This window comes from Oncorhynchus kisutch, linkage group LG9, assembly GCF_002021735.2.
Source record: "Oncorhynchus kisutch isolate 150728-3 linkage group LG9, Okis_V2, whole genome shotgun sequence".
NCBI classification, from domain to species: domain Eukaryota; kingdom Metazoa; phylum Chordata; class Actinopteri; order Salmoniformes; family Salmonidae; genus Oncorhynchus; species Oncorhynchus kisutch.
Genome location: NC_034182.2, coordinates 32,672,958 through 32,688,210, shown reverse-complemented (window position 1 = coordinate 32,688,210; position 15,253 = coordinate 32,672,958). Strand labels below are relative to the sequence as shown.

The 15,253-nt window shown below is 41.8% G+C and overlaps 1 protein-coding gene across 1 annotated transcript in view; it reads right to left on the bottom strand.

Annotated features, from left to right (window-relative positions):
* The window catches only part of LOC109897070 (protein Dok-7), a 34,194-nt gene extending 19,068 nt beyond the window's left edge, over positions 1-15,126 (bottom strand). Inside the window, exons 1-5 of the mRNA XM_020491593.2 lie at positions 14,954-15,126; positions 14,810-14,855; positions 11,548-11,778; positions 8,705-8,905; positions 1,434-1,553 (exon numbers count right to left, since the gene is read on the bottom strand). Coding sequence (XP_020347182.1) covers positions 1,434-1,553; positions 8,705-8,905; positions 11,548-11,778; positions 14,810-14,855; positions 14,954-15,007 — 652 coding nt within the window. The 5' untranslated portion in view covers positions 15,008-15,126. The remainder of the gene's footprint in view (positions 1-1,433; positions 1,554-8,704; positions 8,906-11,547; positions 11,779-14,809; positions 14,856-14,953) is intronic.
* Positions 15,127-15,253: the final 127 nt, after the last annotated feature.

The window sequence follows — 15,253 nt, the reverse complement described above, 5'->3', positions numbered from 1 at the left end:
ACTAAATACATTTTATGCTAGTCAAATATAAATAACATAAATTCTTCTAAACTAATCCAATCTGTTACTTGGACTTATTGCACCTGATAATTAAATGATTGTTCCAGTTAAGATGTTTTAGGTAGTCTAATATCTTAGTCTTCCCAACCCGGAAATCATTCCGAATGTTGCGGGTGAATAAAAATTCCAAATGTTGGATATTCCCACTCTGGCTTTATTCCAACAGAAATTATACATCACTTTCCAAGCCAGCATAATGTGACTTGCAGGCCTGATGTTGCCTGTAAACCATGAGTTTCAGGCCACTGTATTAGATTGAGACTAGGCTCTCAAAATAAGGCCTTATGAAATACGTGTTATATTGTGTTAAATAATTTAATTTGAATGATAACATATTTGTTTAGGATTTCACTTGGTGAAGGCCACAGACTGAAAATGGATGAATACAACAACCAGGTACCGTATCTGTCACTAACAAAAACAGTCATGGGTGGTAACTCTACTATTCACTTGAAAGGCAAGACACTCTGGGAAATATGCAAATAAGGCTTTACACTAAGCAGTGTGTTGATTTAACACTGAAAATTGTGGACCCTTATAGACACTGGACCAGTGTTGAATGTAAGACTCTCAGTGTTGATTTAACACTGGAGAATTTGCCACAGCTGCAGCGCACACCCTAACCTCTACCGTACCTCTCTCACGATGTGACAGAGCATTCAGAGGTGACTGGATGTAATTTGTTGCTATAGTTACAGTTAGTACAGTGGTTATCCTATTACATATGTATAAGGTGGCCCCGTTCTATATGCTGCTTATGGTACAGTTAGTTCAGTGGTTATCTTATTATATTCACTAATATTACAGTCTGTACCCAGCTAATCCAATTATGTATAAAACAACTGTCAGTCATCATTCTGTTGGATCAGAGTACATTGCATGGAATCCATGGGACTCAATGTAACATGCTCTGGAAGTGGCTGCATTCCAGAAAGAACATGGGGTGGACCCCTTTTATACAGAGGATAAATCCCCCTCGAAGTATTTCTCGAATAACACTTGTTTTGATTAAGACGGTAAGTGTTTGATTTAAGTGTTTGGCAACTTAGAAGGCGAAAAGGCAATGGATACTCTACCTCTATATACCTTATCTCAGAATGACCCCAATGGATACTCTACCTCTATATACCTTATCTCAGAATGACCCCAATGGATACTCTACCTCTATATACCTTATCTCAGAATGACCCCAATGGATACATTTCATCCATCCCCATTTAAATTGGACAGAAATTTGATAAAAAAATACCCCCCCCCCCGCTGCCATATGTCCTGTACGCCACCCTGGTCGATATGTGCTTGTTTAGGCAAGCCGTATATCTAGCCGTGACAACCTTCATACCTACGCATCAGTAAACACCTTTGGTACTGACCTGGCAGGACTGGCCGAAGTCCAAAAGGGCCTCTGCTGGGGGAGATGCCTCTGACGATGCAGTCGAACAGAAAGCTGATCTGCTCACCCTCCACGGATGATAGGAAGAAGACGCCAGCCCCTGTAGAAAACACATAGCCCGGCGGCTTAATGTCACATTCCACAGTTTAGAGATTATGTTGAATGTTTCACTACACCCGTCTGGGTCAATTATAAATGGATGGAAGTAGAGTACAGTGATGCATCTTTGTACTGGCCAGTTGGCTCACAAGCATAGCAATTGCTAGCACCCATTAATTTTGTTTGCAGACTGAATGGACATGATTCTGGATTGTCAACCAGACAATTGTTGTCCATTCCAACTTAGCCAGAGAGTGAAATAAGAGCAACCTCATAGATATAAAAAATATAAAAAACGCTGAAGTTAGATGATGTTAACCCACTACGTTCTAAAATATGTACATAAGCTACAGCTAAATAAAGCCTCACACAACACAAATTAACTGTAAAAATGTCAATCTCTGATATACAGCTCCGGTCAATCAAAATGTCCAATTAAAAGCGTAACGTTGGTATAGGTTGAGAGGGAGTTAGGGTTAATGGGGTCAGGACCAAGGCTGCTAACCATCACCCCCAAGCCTTAGACACACGAGGGAGGTCACCAAGAGGGTCCTTCTGTCACTTGGTCCTGAGACCACCCACCACAGAGCTGGCCCCTGTCACATTCTTTAGATGCCCCCGACCCTGAGAAGAGGTCAGAGGATAGCAGCTAAGACCACTCAGACGTCTACACTGAGGGGGACTCAAGAAGCATGTTACAACATCTCCCGTCTGCAGTCATCTGTTGTCGTCTATCATCCTGTTCTGAGTAAAATTGCTAATTCACAAGGTTAATTAACAATCTGACTTGAGAATAATTTACAGTATTCATGGATTCTCAATAGCTGCAATGTCTACTACCGCACCTATGTATTGATTTATGTCAGTACTTGGGTGGAAAGTAATTCATCATTGTTCACCTGAATTATGAGTGGTGCTTTGAAGACAACGCAAGGCTCTGGCTACAACAACAACAAGCAACAAGTGAAATAACATACTTCCTGAACGATGACATCATGAAAAGGCTTCAACAAAGCTAAGCAGCACATCTCCCCACCCTAACGTAATGAACCCCTCCACTTCTGCCTTATAGAGTCCGAATCATAGGACATAACCAAGGCTCAGTCATTTGCTGGGGGGGACAGGGTTTTAGACTGGCATGTAAGTAAAGTCTAAGCTCTGCGGTGAAGCAGTCCGAGTCAATTTTGGGTCTCTTATTTTTACCCAGGATCAGTAGCAGTTGACAGTCGTCCAAGCAGCAGCCAGGGTTGGGGAGTAACATATTACGTTTTTAAAAAACTGTAATCTATTACATTACCAGCAAAAATATTGTAATCAGATTACAGATCCTTTTGAAAAACTTGATTACTTTTAAATTCAGAAAGGATGTTTGCACCCCAAAAATGTGACACCTTTCTGCTTTCTCAATGACATTCAAATATGCATTGAAAAAAGTTGCAAATTTAAGTTTGTTCTGCCTGAGCGAGTCAGACGACAAGACCACTATGAGGACACCAAATGCGTTTTGATGGATCGTGAGAAAATAGCAGGAATACTAGTCTTTTGTAGGCTACAGTCCAAGCTATGTCTTCCAATGGTGCGACTACTGTCGGCATCCAAAGTTTATCCAATTTGAATAAACGCTTGGAGGTAAGGATGTAGCCTTCCGGCGATACGGAAATCAATTAGGTCTATTATAGGCTACATAGGCCATGAATATGAATCACACTGCTGCTCTGCAATTGTTTTGGATGCTTTTCAGAAATGTTTTTGTATATTTAAACCCAATAATGGTGGAACTGAAGTAGTTTAAACTGCCTATCAATCATTGTTTTTGTGATAAAGAAACAAATCGGAAGCAAACAGAGCAAAACAAGAGTTTCTATTGGGTAAATTCAGGTAGGTTCCTCCCCGTTTCGTTCTGTTTGCTTCCGTTTAAGAAATGTTTTGCACCAGAATCGACGTAATGAAGTGGACAGCCAGTGAAAACTGCGCTCGTGACAGCTGCATCGTGTGGATCCCAGCCTATGGAATAAAGGTTTGAGTTCCTCCCTTCTAAACTCCCCCGTTATGTTGTGCTCCATACGAGTTCAATTTAAGATGACCATGAGTGGGCGTTTAATGCTCAATTTAATTTGTGCTAGTTAAAAATATACACTGCTCAAAAAAATAAAGGGAACACTAAAATAACACATCCTAGATCTGAATGAATGAATGAAATATTCTTATTAAATACTTTTTTCTTTACATAGTTGAATGTGCTGACAACAAAATCACACAAAAATGATCAATGGAAATCAAATTTATCAACTCATGGAGATCTGGATTTGGAGTCACACACAAAATTAAAGTGGAAAATCACACTACAGGCTGATCCAACTTTGATGTAATGTCCTTAACACAAGTCAAAATGAGGCTCAGTAGTGTGTGTGGCCTCCACGTGCCTGTATGACCTCCCTACAACGCCTGGGCATGCTCCTGATGAGGTGGCAGATGTTCGCCTGAGGGATCTCCTCCCAGACCTGGACTAAAGCATCCGCCAACTCCTGGACAGTCTGTGGTGCGTTGGTGGATGGAGCGAGACATGATGTCCCAGATGTGCTCAATTGGATTCAGGTCTGGGGAACGGGCGGGCCAGTCCATAGCATCAACGCCTTCCTCTTGCAGGAACTGCTGACACACTCCAGCCACATGAGGTCTAGCATTGTCTTGCATTAGGAGGAACCCAGGGCCAACCGCACCAGCATATGGTCTCACAAGGGGTCTGAGGATCTCATCTCGGTACCTAATGGCAGTCAGGCTACCTCTGGCGAGCACATGTGCAGCCCCCCAAAGAAATGTGCAGCCCCCCAAAGAAATGCCACCCCACACCATGACTGACCCACCGCCAAACCGGTCATGCTGGAGGATGTTGCAGGCAGCAGAACGTTCTCCACGGCGTCTCCAGACTGTCACGTCTGTCACATGTGCTCAGTGGGAACCTGCTTTCATCTGTGAAGAGCACAGGGCGCCAGTGGCGAATTTGCCAATCTTGGTGTTCTCTGGCAAATGCTAAATGTCCTGCACGGTGTTGGGCTGTAAGCACAACCTCCACCTGTGGACGTCGGGCCCTCATACCACCCTCATGGAGTCTGTTTCTGACCGTTTGAGCAGACACATGCACACTTGTGGCCTGCTGGAGGTCATTTTGCAGGGCTCTGGCAGTGCTCCTTCTGCTCCTCCTTGCACAAATGCGGAGGTAGCGGTCCTGCTGCTGGGTTGTTGCCCTCCTACTGCCTCCTCCACGTCTCCTGATGTACTGGCCTGTCTCCAGGTAGCGCCTCCATTCTCTGGACACTACGCTGACAGACACAGCAAACCTTCTTGCCACAGCTTGCAGGAAGCATAGGAACTGTGGTCACCACCTGCAGAACCACTCCTTTATTGGGGGTGTCTTGCTAATTGCCTATAATTTCCACATGTTGTCTATTCCATTTGCCCAACAGCATGTGAAATGTATTGTCAATCAGTGTTGCTTCCTAAGTGGACAGTTTGATTTCACAGAAGTGTGATTGACTTGGAGTTACATTGTGTTGTTTAAGTGTTCCCTTTATTTTTTTGAGCAGTGTATATATTGGCCTAATGGACACATGCTCAAACTTGGACACTTGTGATAGACTTAAACAGCTGCAAGTTATGGAGATATTAAAGTTTCACCTACAAAAACGTAAACAATAGGCCAATAGCAAATGCATCCAATGGAATACATTTTTCAGGCAGAACTGGGTGATTTCCCAGTCAAAATGTGCTATATTGTAAACATTTATGGGGAAGAAATGTGCTTTTTGGTCTTAATTTGAGGTTAGGGTTAGCACTGTGGTTAAATTTAGGGTTAATTTATCCTTAATCCGAAAATGTGGTTCACATCGCCGTGCGCCTACCAAATTTTGTAACAATGCGGAGAATTCCGTACAGCTCCGCATTGACATGATTGGTTGGCGTTAGGTGGGGGCAGGAAGTCCTGTACAAACACAAACTCACTTCCTTCACAACATCTCTGCGCTGCCCTGCGAAGCGCAATAAGTATGAATGCCCTGACTTCTGCAGATGCCGTATCACTGTGGATAATGCACGGCCAATGTAGGCGTCGGATTGACCATGCAGCGGTGTTTAAGAGGAAAGTAAACGTAACTGAAAGTAATCCGATTACGTTACTGAGTTTGGGTAATCCAAAAGGTATGTTACTAGGTATGTTACTGATTACAATTTTGGACAGGTAACTAGTAACTAACAGATTACATGTAAAAAGTAACCTGGCCAACCCTGGCAGCGGCCATTAACTGACACCAGCAGCAGTAGATGAAAGCACTGAATGCACATTAAGTAACTTGTAACTGTAAAGGATTACATTTAGAAAGGAACCTACCCAACACTGAATGAGCACTGAGTAACTAGTAACTGTAACCGGTTAGATTTAGAAAGAAACTACCCAGCACTGAATGAGCAGTGAATCATATAGGAACACGCTTATTCATATATATCTGCGTTCAGACGGCCTTGTCCCTGCTCTTTAAAATCATTATAAAAGCCCTGTATTCCTCAATGGAAGTATCCTTAGTTTTGAGGTCTCTTTGGTAAGCTGCTGTCCAGTGCAGACTGTCTGTAGACTGGTCTGGACAGACTGGTCTGGTCTACAGACTTTGAACAGACATTAGCTTCCAGCTACCTAAAAAGCAGTAAGAATATTTCCTCTCTCGTTATATTGTAGCTTTGTTATCCATTCCCATTGTCATAACATGGCTTTGAAACATCTCAGTTTTGATATTTGACAATCCCTGGGAGTTGTTTTAGACAGACTTTGAGCCTGGCCTTAGAGATAATCTACATGGGAAAGACTGAAGAGGGCAGTTCACCACCAGACACCATGCAGCAACGTTACCCCCCAGCCAGAGGTCCAGTAACACTGTCGCCCCACTTCTCCATCTGCTGTGGATAAACTGTGCTGCGACAACGTATCTCTGGAATGCATGCCCTTCGCGACACTTAAACATTCAGACATGCCCATGTATAGATCCCGTGTACACACACACACACACACACATGTTTCCCGTCTTTGAAAAAGGGATGTGCTTCCCTTTTATTTATGATGCATGGATTGGAAAACTCTCCCCGAATGTGATCTTCGCGATATTAAGTTGCGCCTCTAGCCGAAGATTGAATAGAGCTAAATGAATCACGGATCACATACTGGAGTCTCCTGTTTCCAGTTCATGGTGTGTATTAATATTACTCTGATGTCTTCAGCTATGCGGCGTACTTTGCGCTCCTGTCTGTGTCCACTACAGGTGTTGACACGCGTCCTTTCCACCTTTAACAGTTTAGAGTCTATTCCAGAATGTAAACTGCAAAATACCATATCACAATCACATACACATGTTACGGTTATGGAAATAAACTTAACGGGCTCTCTGCTCAAGTATGACTTCATTGACTTTATATTTAGAGATTAAGTTTTGGTGGACCAAGGCTAAATGAGATTGGATTTCTATTCAAAGCTTGCATGCTTTGTGAAACAAAATCGGCCATGACAACAACTTTATTTCATGTCGTCTACCCAAGTTACAAAAGCAGATGTTTATACGACTGATCCATCTTGTCTGATGACTCAAACTGAATTCTTCCGCTGTTATATGTTCACTACATACTTCAGTCTGAGACTACCATCGTTGAAGTCGTTTGTGGTGAAGTCAAAATGAGAAGTCATCAGCGATTGGATCATCTCTAACCAATCAGAGTATCAAAGCCAAAGATGCATTTTCAAATGCCGCTTTACCCACGTGTGTTCTTGCCCACCCAACCCATCGATTTTTGGGAGCAATCAAACGGTCTAGAATGGATTTCCATCCTAGAAATCATCAGTTCCCGACTCATTGCGAAAATAAACTAACCTACAAAGAGCTATTTTTATGATTCTGTGTCTCGTCAAACACCATTGAGCATATTTAATGTAAGTCTGGCCCCAAGGATGAGTCATAAAAATTAAGAAAAATCCAGCAACTCTGTTTACCACTCTCAGTAGTCATAGTCCCGACACTAATGTTCTCCGCCTGAATGATGCCATTTGGCACGCTGTTCCTACAGGGTAGACGACTCAGAGAGAAAAAAAACTGGAAAATGTAATGATCTAAATCCACTGAATGCCAAACTCATCTTTCATGCTCTCAGTGATGAGATAAATCCCAGAAACATGTAAATTAGATCAACTTGTGGAGGGATACAAGCGACTGAAAGCACATGCCAACATACGCTCCATGTGAACATGAAACACATTTTGTAAACAGTGGTACCGAAGTCTAGTAACCAAAGTAAGTGAACAATAAAACTTGACAAAAGCTTGCATATGTCGTTTGAATGAACTTCTGTAATTGTCCACTCAATAAAATCAAGTTTAGTCCCAAAGGTCATCATAAATAATAGCCATTATATACAGATAACTGCCAAAATAAAGGAATCACTTGAGTAAATGAGGGATACAAAGTGTATTGTAAGCAGATGCTGCCACACAGGTGTGGTTTCTGATTATATTAAGCAGTTAACATCCCACCATGCTTAGGGTCATGTATAAAAAGTGTTTCCCACCACCATCGACAAAACACCAAGTTATGGAATTTCTCATGGAAGAAAGGTGTCACATCCCTCCAATAGTGTTCCAGACACTTGTAGTATCTATGTCAAGGCGCATTGAAGCTTTCCTGGCGGCTCGTAGTGGCCAAATGCCCTATTAAGACACTTAAATGTTGGTGTTTCCTTTATTTTGGCAGTTACGTGTATAACCCACAGAAAATTCCTTAATGCCACATTCACCTTGAATTTGAGTCTATCAAAGATCAACTGTGGGGTCTGATTTCCTGTTGTTATGTACTGTATTGGATTAGTATTCTTATGACCAAGCAGAAACAGACGCTTTATTAGTTCCATGATACTTAATCAGATCATATAGTCATATGGTCCAAGACAGTCCAAGACTAATCTTATAGGCCATTGGGCTTAGATTTAAAGGATCCATCTGCTAAAGCCTAATGTCAAACTGGAAATCTCCAATGACAATGCCATTCTTCTTTTTCGTGACACAATATGAGAGCACAATGGTTAGTAGCTGTAGCACAACAACAACAGCAACATCAATCAACTCACAGTAGCCGCATCGCGTCCCCCCCTCAAAGACGAAGCCGTTTGGTACAGGCCCATATCTGCGCAGGTCTGGAAGGTTCCACTGGCCGATGATAACGGGGAGAATGTCCCTGACCAGGACCAATAGGTTGTTACACAAGTGAAGGGTCGCAGGCCCGCTCTCCAACATGGTGCCTGGTAAGATACCAACGCTAAACCTGTGGACTGGACAGAGAAGAAGAGAAGTTAAAAACCAGTTAAACAAAATACAATAAAAACAAATTATTGTTTTAATATAAACACATCACTACCTCGACACAAACAATTGTTTAAGTGGTACCCAATAACTGAAAAAGGGAAAGAAATAACTATTTCATCCTAAACATTATTGCTCCAGTATGGCTTTGCTATAACTGTATAGTAAAAAATAAAGGAAAACAGCAGAGTGCATTGAGAGTGAGATCGGTAAGCAGAACAGAGTAGAGCTCAGATCTGAAGCCCAAATGTAATCAATCAGAGCTTGTCACAAACACCAATGTATTTGACTGAATATTTTTGCTAATGAGCAACACAAGAGGAACAGCAGGCCTGGTCAGGGTAGGAACCTGTGATGTCTGTTTTTCTGTTTTATAAATGTTTTAAGTGTGTGTGTGTAGACTTTTAGGTGTTTTGTGTATGTGCATTTTAAGTGCTTGAGAAACAGTGTGTGAGTATGTGTACAAGTGGGAGTTCCTCGATACCAAACAGGAACTACATTAAAATACATGAGTGATATCAGTGAGTAAATTCTGTTAGAAGAGAGATTGATGGCGCCAAAGATGAGAAAATGTCAGGCAGTCCCGGCGTGTCATCGCTCAGTTTGAGAAAGATTCATGGGGTGTCACAAATCACAACAAAAGCACTGGCACACAACCAGGCTGGCAGGTGACATTTTTGCGTGCCTGGCCACAAGTCAGCAAGACGGTGGGCTGAGCACACCCCCAATCACATCGACAGGGCTGTAGTGGAGCGGGTCGAGAGCTTCAAGTCCCTCGTGTCCACATCACTAAGCATCTATCATGGTCTACACACACCGACACAGTTGTGAATAGGGCACGACAACGCCACTTCCCCCTCAGGAGGCTGAAAAGATTTGTCATGGGCCCTCAAATCCTCAAAAGGTTCTACAGCTGCACCATTGAGAGCATCTTGACTGGCTGCATCACTGCTTGGTATGGCAAATGCTTGGCCATTGTCCCCAGCACAAGGTGAACCTGTGTAATGATCATTCTGTTTAATCAGCTTCTTGATACACTGTATATACAAAAGTATGTGGACACCACTTCAAATGAGTGGATTTGGCTATTTCAGCCGCGTCTGTTGCTGACAGACGAGCACCCAGCCATGCAATCTCCATAGACAAACATTGGCAGTAGAATGCCTTACTGAAGAGCTCAGTGACTTTAAATGTGGCACCGCCATAGGATGCCATCTTTCCAATAAGCCAGTTCATCAAATTTCTGCCCTGCTAAAGCTGCCCTAAGTGCTGTTATTGTGAAGTGAAAATGTCTACGAGCAACATCGTCCCCGCCACGAAGTGGTAAGCTATACAAACTCACAGAACGATATCCTGGTAAAATGTGATTGTATTGAACAGGGCTACTTACAGAAAGTATGGACTTGTTTCTGGACATGGTGGCCAGCTACAATACAGGTTTTGCCCTAATAGAGGAATAAAGGTCTCTGGGGATGTTTTTTGTGGTTCAGGCTAGGCCCCTTAGTTCCAGTGAAGGGAAATCTTAACATTACAGCACATAATTACATTCTAGACGATTCTGTGCTTCTAACGTTGTTGCAACAGTTTGGTCATGCAGTGTATCTACCTCAATTACCTCGTACGCCTACACATCGACTCGATACTGGTACCCCATGTATATAAGTTGTCATTACTCATTGTGTATTTATTATTGCATGTGTTACTTTTCTATTTTTTCTATATTTTCTCTCTCTGCATTGCTGGGAAGGGCCTGTAAAATAAGCATTTCACTGTTAGTCTACACCTGTTGTTTACAAAGCATTTGAAGAATAAAATTACATTTGATTTGATTTGACACTTCACACCAGAGCACGACAATTACCACACTCACTCACAAACACACAGTGGAACACACACACACACACACTGGCATTTACATTGCACACACACAAGCACACAGGGCAGCTGCAATATGTACGCCTGACCATTCCAATTACACTCCACACAATAGATCCAATACATCAGATTTTTTTTACACTCATTTGTTCCACAACACAATTCAACTGGACTCTGTGGAGTCAATAAGAGTTCTACAAAATATAAATTGCCTTATTAAACTTCTACACCAAAATCAGAGCATAAAAATGTCAAAACACATTAATGAATACATATTTCCGGATGTTGACAGGGATATGAGTAGATACAACCAGTTATACCCCATTCCATGCCCAATCAGTCATCAAACTGACATCTGAAACACCTTACTGTTTACTTTGAAATGATTTGGTTTGATGCACATGTTATGTAAATTCATATTGCACAACACCCAGAAGAGCACGTCATCGGTGAACACTGTCAACAAGGACCTACCCGTAAGACTGCCGGTTGCTTAGGATGTAGTGTAGCAGATACCAATGAGCCAAGTCCAGCTAAAAACATGCTGATTTGACTGAACACCTAACAGAGTTATGTACATTACATACTACCTACATGGGCCCTCTGCAATAACCATCATGCTGAAGGGGACACGGATGTCCGAGGCTAAAAACTACTACTTATTACTTCAAACTAATCCAGATAGTACAAATATCGGGCACAAACAATGACTACCATAAACCAGTGCATCTCCCACCTTCCCCCAGACTGTAGCGGATGCGGATGTCCCAGGCCAGCAGAGCCTCCTTTCCATCGAAGCCCAGCATGACAACCTGGCCCAGGCAGATGATGACCAGCGTGTAGCCCACCCCCTCATAGGAGAGACCTATCTCCAAACCACAGATGTCCTCCAAGGTGACACTGACCCTCTCCCGGTGGCCCTGGGCTTTATCCGACTTGTCTTTGTAGACCAGAAGTACCAAGCAGTCTGGGAAAATTGGGAGAGAAGAGAGAACATAAGGAAAAACTTAATTTCACAAAATTATGATCTATAAAATTGATGATCTATAACATTTGTATCCTACAACATAAAGGGTCAGTTTCCTGGACAGACTAAGATTATTCTTGGACTAAAAAGTGTGTTCAAAGGAAATATCCGGGGGTGTCCTCGTATGGGGCCACAGTGTTTCCTGACCCCTCCTGTCTCAGCCTCCAGTATTTATGCTGCAGTAGTTTATGTGTCGGGGGGCTAGGGTCAGTTTGTTATATCTGGAGTACTTCTCCTGTCCTATTCGGTGTCCTGTGTGAATCTAAGTGTGCGTTCTCTAATTCTCTCCTTCTCTCTTTCTTTCTCTCTCTCGGAGGACCTGAGCCCCAGGACTACCTGACATGATGACTCCTTGCTGTCCCCAGTCCACCTGGCCATGCTGCTGCTCCAGTTTCAACTGTTCTGCCTTATTATTATTCGAACATGATGGTCATTTATGAACATTTGAACATCTTGGCCATGTTCTGTTATAATCTCCACCCGGCACAGCCAGAAGAGGACTGGCCACCCCACATATGCTCTCTCTAATTCTCTCTTTCTTTCTCTCTCTCGGAGGACCTGAGCCCTAGGACCATGCCCCAGGACTACCTGACATGATGACTCCTTGCTGTCCCCAGTCCATCTGACCGTGCTGCTGCTCCAGTTTCAACTGTTCTGCCTTATTATTATACGACCATGCTGGTCATTTATGAACATTTGAACATCTTGGCCATGTTCTGTTATAATCTCCACCCGGCACAGCCAGAAGAGGACTGGCCACCCCACATAGCCTGGTTCCTCTCTAGGTTTCTTCCTAGGTTTTGGCCATTCTAGGGAGTTTTTCCTAGCCACCGTGCTTCTACACCTGCATTGTTTGCTGTTTGGGGTTTTAGGCTGGGTTTCTGTACAGCACTTTGAGATATCAGCTGATGTACGAAGGGCTATATAAATACATTTGATTTGATTTGATTTAGTCCAGGGCTATGCTTAATCTGTGTCCAGGAACCTGACCCACAATGTTTCGTCTTAAAGCAGTCTTAGTTGTTAGTGAATGTAGAGGCTAGGTATAAGGAAGTTAATTACAGCTAGGAAACATTGTTATGCATTGAGTTATTGTATTGAGAAGCCTTCCAGTGAATAGGGTGGAGTGAGAATCAATTTGAGCTTTTTATTGTATTGTACTGTATTGTATTGTACTGTTCTGTATTGTACTGCATTGTATTATATTTTATGTTATTGTGATATATTGTACTGCATTGTATTGTACTGTACTGTATTGTACTGCATTGTATTGTATTGTATTCAAATATATTGTATTGTATTGTACTGTAATGTATTATATTAAACTGCATTGTGTTGTACTATGTTATAATAAATTGTATTGTAATTTATTGTACTGTTTTGTATGGTATTGTACTGTATTATATTGTATTGTGATTTATTGTAATGTATTATTTTATTGTATTGTATTATGTTATATTTTATTATATTGTAATGTACTGTAATGTATTATATTGTACTTTTTTAAATAGTATTATATTGTAATGTAATGTATTGTATTGTACTGTATTATATACAATTATATTTTATTGTAATGTATTGTATTATGTTATGTTATTGTATTGCATTATGTTGTATTGTATTGTAATGTATTGTATTATGTTATGTTATTGTATTGCATTATGTTGTATTGTATTGTAATGTATTGTAATGTACTGTATTGTATTGTCAGTTCCTGAGGTGGGAGGATGAAATAGGGGAAGAAGAAAGACCATTAGAAAATGTGAGTTTTATACTCGACTTCAGTACATCCTTACTGTCTAGGGAAGAATACGAGTTAAATAAATGGACCATATTGTCTGGCCTGCTTCGAAAATGTCAAAAGGACTCTGACTTCCAATATTATCCTGAAAGGCTACACTCAACACAATGATAAGTCAATCAGCGACTTTTGCACTTTGAGTAAACCTGTTGACAGCACCTGACACTTGTAAGACATGGCCAGAACCCATAATATGCCAGGCCTACTGTAAGTACAAGTACCTCTTGACATAGTATGAAAGGCAGGGGCAATGGTTATCTTGGGTGCTTGGCTTTACTGTGACCGTACAGGCATTTGGTGAAAACAGACAGTAGTTGGTCCACAGAAGTTGGTCCACAGTAGTTGGCCAGTGCTCCTCGCTACTGACAACACATGATATCCCACAATAACATTGTGAGTGCATTTACTGTTAGATCTGAACCACAGAAGGTTGGTGGCATCTTAATTGGGGAGGATGGACTCGTAGTAATGGTTGGAGCGAAGTGGGTGGAATGGTATCAAATACATCAAACACATGGTTTCCTTGTGTTTGATGCCATTCCATTTGCTCCATTAAAGCCATTATAATGAGCCGTCCTCCCCTCAGCAGCCTCCACTGATCTGAACATATGTAATCAATAGACACAATAACTAGCCTATAGCACAGTAAAGGTAAGCACTTCCAATCAGAAGACTATAGTTTACATTCTTAATAACTACAGACACATTTGACATACAACTTCATTTCCTACACTGTAATTGCAGCGTAATGGCCGGATATTAAACCAGTTATAAACACACATACAGCAGCAGTCTCTTAAAATGTAGCCTAGCACCAGAACACATTCACTTTAATACGGGGCCAGCCAAAGTTTGAAGGAGCAACCCAAAATTCGAAACTATCAGCACAGTAGCCTATGCATGGGAAAATATTGAATTCCATGGCATGCAGTAATGCAACTTTGCTGCTTTTTTGGGGATGTTTAGTAGGCTAAATGACAAGTAGAACGTTATTTATCGATTTACTACGGTAGTAAATAGACAACAAGCAGTAAACTTTTGAATTGAATTGTAGGCCCATTAAATGACCATATAATATACATTTAACAAAGAAAAACAAAGTAAAGTTATGCGCTGATGTTTTTCTAGCAACGTTACGCGCCATCGAATAAAGAACAGTGAGAGACGTACCTGCTACGGGCGATGGCTTGCGTAGTGCGACCCACCTATCCTTCCACTGAAATAGACAACCGTACGAAACAGACGCAACCGTTAATATATTGTATAACTTTGATGCACATTCATATTCACTGAATTAATTTGTTTTGTAAACACCTTTTTTCCATCTCTGAATTTGACATATCCCTCCACGACAACTGAATCCGTCATCTTCAGTCATGGTTCCAAACCAAACAGCTGCGGTGTCGCTGTCCGGTGCCCGAATGAGAGGTCATTTTCAAAATAGCTTTAGCCTACTGCTGAGGGGCACACACTCCCCCCTTGTACACGCGCTTCGTGCACGCCCACCCGACACCAACGCAAACACACAGAACCGCACCCACCCAAACTTATAGATTTTTCAACAGGTGATTTTTCAACAGGTGATATTAATCAAAATATATTAAAGAAATCCTA